Source organism: Bubalus kerabau, chromosome 1 (genome assembly GCF_029407905.1).
Source record: "Bubalus kerabau isolate K-KA32 ecotype Philippines breed swamp buffalo chromosome 1, PCC_UOA_SB_1v2, whole genome shotgun sequence".
NCBI classification, from domain to species: domain Eukaryota; kingdom Metazoa; phylum Chordata; class Mammalia; order Artiodactyla; family Bovidae; genus Bubalus; species Bubalus kerabau.
The window spans coordinates 16,020,193-16,030,045 of NC_073624.1; the positions used below are offsets into that span (position 1 = coordinate 16,020,193).

At 52.8% G+C, this 9,853-nt stretch overlaps 1 protein-coding gene across 1 annotated transcript; it reads left to right on the forward strand.

Moving 5' to 3' along the window:
- Nucleotides 1-290: 290 nt before the first annotated feature.
- Nucleotides 291-9,555, forward strand: LTBR (lymphotoxin beta receptor). The gene is given in 11 exon segments (XM_055568939.1): nt 291-598; nt 716-812; nt 1,066-1,191; nt 1,282-1,434; nt 1,805-1,901; nt 2,034-2,125; nt 5,260-5,367; nt 5,680-5,705; nt 6,663-6,891; nt 7,186-7,403; nt 7,405-9,555. Coding segments are annotated over 11 exon segments (1,374 nt in total). The 5' UTR covers nt 291-481; the 3' UTR covers nt 7,516-9,555.
- The last annotated feature ends 298 nt before the right edge of the window (nt 9,556-9,853 follow it).

The window sequence follows — 9,853 nt, forward strand, 5'->3', positions numbered from 1 at the left end:
CCGGGTCCCCTCTGCCCCAGCCGGGCTCCCGAGTGCCCATCTGAGGACCATCCGCTGGCTCCACCACCCCTTTCCCACCAGCCGGCCCAGCCTGGCCTGCGTCCTCCTCTCCAATCAGGCCTGCGGAGAAGGGAGGAGGCCCCGGTTCCGGCCCCGCTGCCCTCACGTGCTTTCCCGGCCGCCCCTCCCGCCCTGCGTCGTCGGCCAGCCAAGCCTGTTCCTCTTCCCGATTGCGACAGAGGCCGCCTGGGCTCCAGCGCTCCCTGTCCCCGCCCCGCGCCGGCCGCTCCACTCCCACTTCCTGAGCCCCGGCGCTGGAGCCCCGGAGGCCAGGCCAGGCCCGGCCGTTCCGGCCCCCGGGCGCGTCCATCAAGTCCTGTCCCAGCCTCTGGGCTCTGCCACCACTGGACAGGACGTCCAGGCTTCCACCTCCCTCCCAGGCCTCCATCCCTCTGCTCGGCTGGCAGGCTGACTGGCCGCCATGCTCCTGCCGTGGGCCACCTCCCACCGCGGCCTGGCCTGGGGGCTACTCATCCTGGGCGTCTGGGGTCTCCTGGCCGCATCCCAACCCCAGCTGGAGAGGGAGGAGCCTATGCAGGTAGGTGAGGGCAGGCTTAGCTAGGGGAGAGAGGTCTGGGCCATCCTCTGATGTCCCTCTGCTCCTCCCAGCTGACCCCTGAATAATTCTCCCCCCTGATTCCATCTCTTCTTGAAGGGGCTCCCATACCACACAGAGAATCAAAGCTGCGGAGACCAGGAAAAGGAGTACTATGAGTCCAAGCTTCGCCTCTGCTGCTCCCGCTGCCCCCCAGGTAAGAGACCAGGGCCAGAGGAAGTCTGGGATGGGGAGGCAGGGTACAGGGGGCTCCAGCCCGCCTTGCTTCCTTGGATAGACACCGGACACCAGCTCCCAGGGAAATCAGCTGGCAGAAACAGAGGGCGAGAGACACTGGCCGGCCATCCTATGTAGGCACCGGGACAGGCCCAGGGTCACGCAGCGAGCAGCAGAGGGCACCGTGGGAACCCCAGTCCCCTGACCCTTCTCTTGCTCCTCTCACAACCTAGGCACACACATCTCCACCAAATGTAGCCGCCACCAGAATACCGTCTGTGCCACATGCCCCGAGAAGTCGTACAATGAGCACTGGAACCATCTCTCCTTCTGCCAGCTGTGCCGCCCCTGTGACAAGAGTGAGTGGGGTGTTCCAGGGTGGGGGTGGGGGCCTGGGATGTCCTGGAGCACAGCCCCTGTGCCAAGCAGCCCCCTCATCACCCCCGCAGTGCTGGGCTTCGTGGAGCTCATGCCTTGCACTAGCGACCGCAAGACCCAGTGCCACTGCCAGCCGGGGATGTACTGCGTCTTTTGGAACTCTGAGTGTGAGCACTGCGAGCCACTCTCCGACTGCCCGCCTGGCACCGAGGCCGAGCTCAAAGGTCAGAGGTCACTGGCAGCAGAGGGTGGGAAGGAGGCTGGGCGGGCGCTCTTGAATGGGTGCAGGGTACTGTGTCCATGGTGACGCCCCAGGTGGCTAGTTCTCTGTGTAATAAAATGCTTCTCCCTCCCTGAGAAAGGCTCACAGGTGGAACCTGCAGAGAAATGGAGTTGGGACGGTGCAGGGTTCGAGGTCCTCCCAGCACTGAGAGGAAGCTGGGCAATGGGGAGAGAAGGAAAGATGCTGTGAAGTACAGACTGGGGAGGGTGGGTGGGTAGGGGGCCGTCCAGCAGGTGTCACAGAAGCCCACAGCTGGACAGAAGCCCCCTGTGCCCACTCACCCTGGCTGCCCCACGCTTCTCTCCTGCCAGATGAAGTCATAGAGGCTAACAGCAACTGTGTTCCCTGTAAAGCTGGACACTTCCAGAACACCTCCTCTCCCACCGCCCGCTGCCGGCCCCATACCAGGTGAGGGTGCCCAGTCTGCATTCCTCTGGCCCTCCCAGCCCCAGCTGGTGACAGCCCACCTCACGCTCAGCTCCACAGACCAGCTCCACTTCCAGCCGGGAGCCCCCCTGAGCTGGGCTCTTTCCTCCACAGGTGTGAGGACCAGGGCCTCGTGGAGGAAGCCCCAGGCACCCCCCAGTCTGACACCAGCTGCAGAAATCCACAAGAGCCCCCTGACATGCCAGGTGAGGAGGGACTAGGGGCATGGGGAGGGGGCATCTGGGAAGATGCCTTAATTCCATCCATCTAAAAAAAACAGGGAATTGATGAACCCTTTCCTCTCAGAGTTGAGGCAAGAAGTTCCTCAAAGAAAAACTGGAGTATCCCTGGGCCAGGTTACTTACACACATGTATGCGTGTACACACATATATGTGTATACATGCACTTTTAAAGTTATATGTTCTACATGTAACTTAAAAGTTACATGCAATAGTATGTCTACACAGAGACATAGACATAGCTATAACTATAGATATATAGATATAGATATAACTGTACCTGATATCACTGTCATCATTTTGGACATGCCACCGTCACGTAATCCATTTACTGAGTATAGTAGGTTACACCTTCCATCACTAGAGAGAAGATTCTACATTTGACGCTTGCTCGATTTTTTCTGTGAAATTATTGCTTTCCTTGCCTGGAAGAGGAATATGCATGCTCGTGCTTAGTCGCTACAGTCATGTTCCAGTGGACCATAGCCCTCAGGCTTCTCTGTCCAGGGGATTCTTCAGGAGTACCAGAGTGGGTTGCCATGCCCTCCTCCAGGGGATCTTCCCCACCAAGGGATCGAACCCACGTCTCCTGCATTGCAGGAGGATTCTTTACTGCTGAGCTACTGGGGAAGCCCTATAGAGAATTATAGGATGTTTCTAATGACTGTCATTGTTATCAATCAAAGGAAAGTTTATTTCCTTAATTTTAAAAAATGGCTGAGCCTTTATAATCATAGCTTCCATTTAATAAGAGTTTGTGCGTCAGACACTCTGTGAACTTGACTTTCACTAACTCATTTAAACCTCGTAATGATCCTATGAAATAGTCCTATTATTATCCTTACTGACAGATGAGGAAACCAATGCCCAGAGAGGTTAGGTGACTTGCCCAAGATCACCCATGTGGTAGTTGGTATTATGAAGACCTGTTCTAGGTCTTTCTTACTTCAAAACCCATGCCATAATACATGCAGACTGTAGATTAGAAAATTCAGATAAACAAAATTAACCTCACCTACAGAACCATCAGCTGGCATATCCACTCAACATTTTTGAATATATCTTCCCAGGCATTTTTCCACACAATAGAAAAAAATAACATTTTTTCTAAAAGTGGAGTCATTTGAATGTTTGTAACTTAATTTTTCATCCAACTATATCATAATCTTTTCTACATTCTATTCTTAATTTTTAACTGTGTATCAAAAATGATTAGCTTTTTTTTTCTTTTTTATTTTGTATTGGTGTATAGCTGATGAGGGCTTCCCTTGTAGCTCAGTTGGCAAAGAATCTGCCTGCAATGCAGGAGACCTGGGTTCAATCTCTGGGCTGGGAAGATCCCCTGGAGGAGGAAATGGCAACCCACGCCAATGTTCTTGCCTGGAGAATCCCATGGACAGAGGAGCCTGGCAGGCTATAGTCCATGGGGTCACAAAAGTCGGACATGACTTAGCAACTAAACCACCACCATAGCTGATTAACAGGGCTTCCCTGGTGGCTCAATTAGTAAAGAATCTGCCTGCAATGCAGGAGACCTGGGTTCAGTCGCTGGGTTGGGAAGATTCCCTGGAGAATGAAATAGCAATCCATTCCAGTATTTTTGCCTAGGAAATCCCATGGACAGAGGAGCCTAGCAGTCGGACACGACTGAGCAACTAAACCACCACCACCAGAGCTAACTGACAATGTTGTGATAGTTTTAGGTGTACAGCAGAGGGACTCAGCCATATATATATATATATATCCCTTCTCCCCAAACTCCCCTCCCATCCAGGCTGGCACATAACATTGAGCAGAGTTCCATGTGCTATACAGTAGGTCTCTGTTGGTTATCCATTCTAAATATAGCCATGCATACGTGTCCATTCCGAAGTCCCGAACTATCCCTTCCCCCCATCCTTCCCCCATTGGAAGCACACATCTTTTGATGCTAATAGGTCTTCATGTCCTTGGCTCTGTAATTCTCAGATTGGTATTTAGAGCTGGACTTTCAGAGAGTACATAAACTAATCTCCTTATTTTGTATATGAAAAACACACAACTGGGCAGGAAACCCAGGTCTAATTCTTCCCCACACCTCCCATTCTGGACTCACTTAGGCCACAGAGTTAGATGGACCACCAAGGCTGAACTCCCAGCGTCTAAATGTCTAAGTCCTCCTGAGTTTCCTCAGGAGCAGGTGACAGAAAAAGTGACAGGCACAGTGGACTCCATGCTGTCAATGGCGGCACAAGGCCCACAGGAAGACAACGGTGCCATGGCTATACACAGACACCTGAGAAGCCCAGCCTCCCCTTCCCTCACACTCCTGGGAGCTGCCCCAGGCAAGCCAGTGGAGATCAGCAGCCCCCCTCATCCAGGAAGCCACAGGCAGTGTTCAGCAGCCGGGACACCGACTCTGTCACCCCTGTAAACACATCCATGGCTATAGAAGGACAGGTTCAGCTCCTACTGCTGTATATCTTGCTGTCAGATAGCCAAATCTGCAGAAACATGGCTTTACCCCACAGCCTGAGTCTGCTCACAACCCCAAGCCCACCCTCCCTTACTGCCTCCCACACCCATTTCCAGCCCAAGTGCCTGTCCTCACCCTCACAGGGCTGCCTCTGTGCCAGTGGCCAACCACACTCGCCCCAAACATCTCCATCTGAGGCAGAGTCTCTCCTGGTTCTCCTGGTTCTCAGCCCACCCACGTCAGGCTCCATGCCCCTTCTCTGTAACCCAGGGGAAGTTTCTCCAACTCCTCCTTTAGGAACTGCAGTGGGTCTACAAAGGGAAAGAACTTCCCAGGTGGCACAAGTGGTAAAGAATCTGCCTGCCAATGCAGGAGACGTAAGAGACTCCATCCCTGGGTCAGAAGATCCCCTGGAGGAGGGAATGGCAACCCACTCCAATATTCTTGCCTGGAAAATTCCATGGACAGAGGAGCCTGGGTTGGAAAAAGTCAGACAGGACTGAGCAGTAGTAGTAGCAGGAGGGGAAGCCTGCTCCCCGTTTCCCATCTGGGTGGCCTGAGAACTGGAGAGCTGCTCCCTAATTGCCCCATCCACCCGCTGCTCTCTTCGGGTCCTCACGCCTTGTCCTGTCTGCTGTCCTCCAGGAACGATGCTAGTTCTGGCCATCCTGCTGCCTCTGGTCTCGTTTCTGCTCCTCACCACCGTCTTTGTCTACACCTGGAAGAGCCACCCCTCTCTCTGCAGAAAGCTGGGTAGGAAAGACTCAGAGGCCGGCAGGGATGTCTGCCTGGGTCTGTGCCCATCCAGGTTGGGTAGGGGGCTGGAGGGAATATTCAGCTCTCTCAGGGCCAACACTTCTGCCCCTTCACACCCTCAAGACACCCAGCACTTGTCCCCAACACAAACATCACATCTATCCAACCCCTTCATTCTGAGGCTGGAGATAAGGGTAATGACAGACTGATCATTCTGGGAGCCCAGGGTGGGCAGTGCCATACTGTGGGGTGGGGTGTGGAGGGGAAAGCCTGGGAGTCTGAGGCCTGCCGTTTCATTTTCTATTCCAGGATCCCTGCTCAAGAGGCACCCAGAGGTAATGCGGAGGCTAGGGAGGCAGCAAGGAGGGACAGGGGACAGGTGAACAGGGGTGGGGGGCAGGCAAGAAAAGAATCTGCAGCTTCAACATCCATTTAATCATTCAACTAATAATTTATTGAGCACGCTATGTGCCAGGCACTGTGGAAATTCAGTTCAGTTCAGTCGCTCAGTTGTGTCCGACTCTTTGCAACCCCATGAATTGCAGCACACCTGTCCAGTCCATCACTAACTCCCGGAGTTCACTCAAACTCATGTCCATCAAGTCGGTGATGCCATCCAGCCATCTCATCCTCTGTTGGCCCCTCCTCCTCCTGCCCCCAATCCCTCCCAGCATCAGGATCTTTTCCAATGAGTCAACTCTTCGCATCAGGTGGCCAAAGTACAGGAGTTTCAGCTTTAGCATCAATAGCAGTGAGCAAAGCAAAGTCTCTACCCTCCCAGAGTTTCCTATCAGTGGAGCAAGGATAAAGTTAGTCGACTATGTATTAAGTGGTAACAACTGTTAAATATGGAGAAGGAAATGGTAACCCACTCCAGTATTCTTGCTTGGAGAATTCCGTGGACAGAGGAGCCTGGTGGGCTATAGTCCATGGGGTTGCAAAGAGTCAGACGTGACTGAAGCAACTGAGCCCAACTGCTAAATAAAGCATGGTGGGGGCGGGGGAGGGGGGCAGTGGCAACCAATGAGGGTATACTCTCTTAGAGTAGACAGAGAGTGCCTCTGTGGTCAGCTGATATTTGAGCAGAGAGCTGAAGAAAACAGAGGGCCAGACATCAGGAGGTAGCAGGGAAAGTGTTCCAGGAAGAGGGATCGTCAAGTGCAAAGGCCCTGTGGCAGGAAGCTCGATGAGGGGGGCATGGAGCTGCCTAGGCACTGGGTGGGGGTGGGAATTAAAGAAAGATGGAGTCTGAGGCCCCCGTCCTTGGCTGGTTCTCGGCCTCTGTCCTGCAGGGAGAGGAATCAAATCCTGCTGATGGAAACTGGGAGCCCCCAAGGTTCAACACTCATGTTCCTGACCTGGTAAAGCCACTTCTGCCCGCCCCTGGAGACTTGGCCCTGGCCTCCGGCAGCATCCCAGCGAACCCGGGTTTGGAGGAAGAGGTGCTCCAACAGCAGAGTCCCCTGAGCCAGGCCAGGGACCTGGATGCTGAGCCCCCAGAACAAGGCCAGGTGGCCCCTGGTGAGAAGAGGGGATAGGGAGGGAGGGAGGGCAGGGGGAGAGCGTGTGAGCTGGGCAGAAAAGAGGAGACTGCAACAGCCAGCGTCCTGACTACAGAGAAGGGACGAGACTGAAAACCAAGAAAACAGAGAATGAACACAGAGCTCAGGAAACCAAAGCGCATGGAGAGGGACAGGGCAGAAAGGGGAGATGGCAGATGGGGCCCTGGGGAAGCCAGAGTCCCATGCTGGCAGCACGCGGGGGCCCCCCTCAACCTTGACCCCTCGCCCCCTCACTCTGCCTTCCTTCCCACAGGCACCAACGGCATTCATGTCACCGGTGGGTCTGTGACGGTCACCGGCAACATCTATATCTACAACGGGCCGGTCCTGGGGGGAGCCCGGGGCCCCGGAGACCCCCCCGCACCCCCAGAGCCTCCATACCCCATCCCCGAAGAGGGTGCCCCCCGCCCTCCCGGGCTTTCCATGCCCTACCAGGAGGATGGCAAGGCTTGGCACCTGGCTGAGACAGAGACACTGGGGTGCTACGCCCTCTGACAGGGCCAAGAACCCAAAGCGTCAGCCATGCCGGACGATGTCTGGAGGAGCCAGGAGAAGGGAGGCTGCCCTCCCCGCACAGGCCTGACTGAGGGCCTGGGAAGGGCCTGGAGAGCTGGACCCTGAGGGGCCAGGCCTCAGACATTGCCTCTCTGAGAGCAGGGCCGGCGCTGGCTGGGAACGGCGCCCCGGCGGGACTCTCCAGGCCACCTGAGCAGGCCCAGGACTCCATTGCAGACTCCCTGCCTACTGGGGCTGCACCAGCTCAGCCTCAGGCACAGACAGGGCATGTGACCCTAACCACTGCCCCGTGGTATCCGAATCCCAAGCCTGGCACGGAACGGAGCCAGCCACGCAATCACTCAAGGACTGGGGCCCCCCTGGCAGAGTCATGGTGCTCAACATCCCCAAGCTTCAGAGGCCCTTTGAGGACTCACACTTCAATGGACAGAGGGAGACCCAACAAGAAGCCGGAGTGACAAGGAAGACCACCCACCCCTCCCCTCCTCGACAGGAAAGCAAGTCTCTCTAACCAAGGGCTTGGGTGGGGTTCAAGGTAAAAGGGCGAGTTTTGGATGGGGAGGAAAAAAATTGGTGAGTGTATTTATGAACTGTACCCACATACAAATAAAGAGGAGAGTGAGACCTAGGCCATTGATTTCCTTGGGATTTATAGAGAAACACGATTCCATTGGGGCCATGTCAAAGGCACAGGTCAAAACTATGGAATATAAAATGTTATCAACTATAATCCCACGAGGTATTTGTGTGAGAGGCTGGTATATGGAATTCAGGAGATGACAGTATTGGCCAGCAATCTCTGGCAATGTGGCAGGCAGTGTTCTCAATGCCATGCAACCTTACCTTATGCAGCCCTCACAAAACCCTCAGGAGGCAGGTATGAGGACTATTCCCATTTAACATATGAGGAGACTGAGGCCCAGAGAGGGTAAGTCAGCTGCCCAGTTTACTGCACATGGTTGGGATAGGCCCTGTTAGACTGGCTCTAGAGTCCTGATGGGTGAAAAAGAGAATTTCTCTGAATAGATAAAATGGACTGGTTTTCTCAAATCACTAGACCTCCTCCATACCCCGCAGGCATGAAGTTCTCAGCCAACTCTCAAACCCCCAAGTTCAAAACAAAGTACAAAAGTGTTTGGCAAGGTTTTCCGTTTTGTCTGTTTTGCCGCACCGTGTGACATGCAGCAAACCTCCCTGACCAGGGATCAAACCTATACCCTGCATCAGAAGCATGGAGTCATAGCCCCTGGAACACCAGAGAAGGCCATATCTGGCAAGGTTGGGTGAAGGGAAAGATCCATACTTTAGACATAAATTGAGAGGCCAAGTTCACATTCTGCTGATAGAGAGATGGAGGCCGGCCTCCTTCAACCAGAAGAAGCACCGTGACTTTTACTTTATTTCTTCTTGTCTTGCAGGCTTACCTCGCTTTATTGTTTTTTTTTTTTTAAACAAATTGTGGCAACCCTGAGTTATTGATGATGGTTAGCATTTTTTAGCAATTAAGTATTTTTAAATGAAGGCATGTATGTTGGTTTTTAGACCTAATGCTGCTGCACACTTAATAGGCTGCAGTACAGCGTACATATAACGTTTAGATGTAGTGAGAAACCCCCTAAAATTCGTGTGACTCGCTTTATTCCAGTGGTCTGGTATCAAACCACAGCATCTCTGAATATGCTTGTATTTTCTTTTCTTCCCCCAAAGAACTCCAGATCTTCTCAGGCTCTCTTGCTGTTTGTAAATGTTTGGGGCCCCAGAATTTATCTACTGTGCTGCCCAGTAGAAACAGTCTTAGCTGGAAAGACTGCAAGGGGAGCTGCTGCAGCTGACGGCTCCTTCCATAAAAGGCCACCCTCTGGGTCTAATGTTATGACTGTTGCTGGGGCCCTTCAAGGTGGGGAAGCGCCAAGGCACACACTCCAGAAGCCTCCTGATCCAACCCAGTGGATGCGTTATTTAAGGTTGACCTTGAAAGTATTAAATCCAACTTCCTTTTTTGAGCAGTAAATAATGTGAGCTGTATTTTTAGACAGAGAATGAAAGCCTCCTGCCCTTGCCATAGGCTAGAGCCAGACATCATGATTCCTTAATCGTTGTTCCGGTATTTAGATTTTTAAAAAACTATACTTTTTTTTTTTTCAATAAAATTAAAGGAGGAAACTTTTTTTTAAGAAATGGTGCCAGGAGTGAGAAGGGAAGTTTCAAGAGGGAGGGGATGTATATATATATATATATATATATATATATATACACACACACACACTTATGGCTGATTCATATTGTTGCATGACAGAAGCCAACACAACATTGCAAAGCAGTTACCCAATTAAAAAAAAAATTAATGAATAAATCCAGTCCCTTCTCTTCATGGCAAATATATGGGGAAACAATGGAAACAGTGA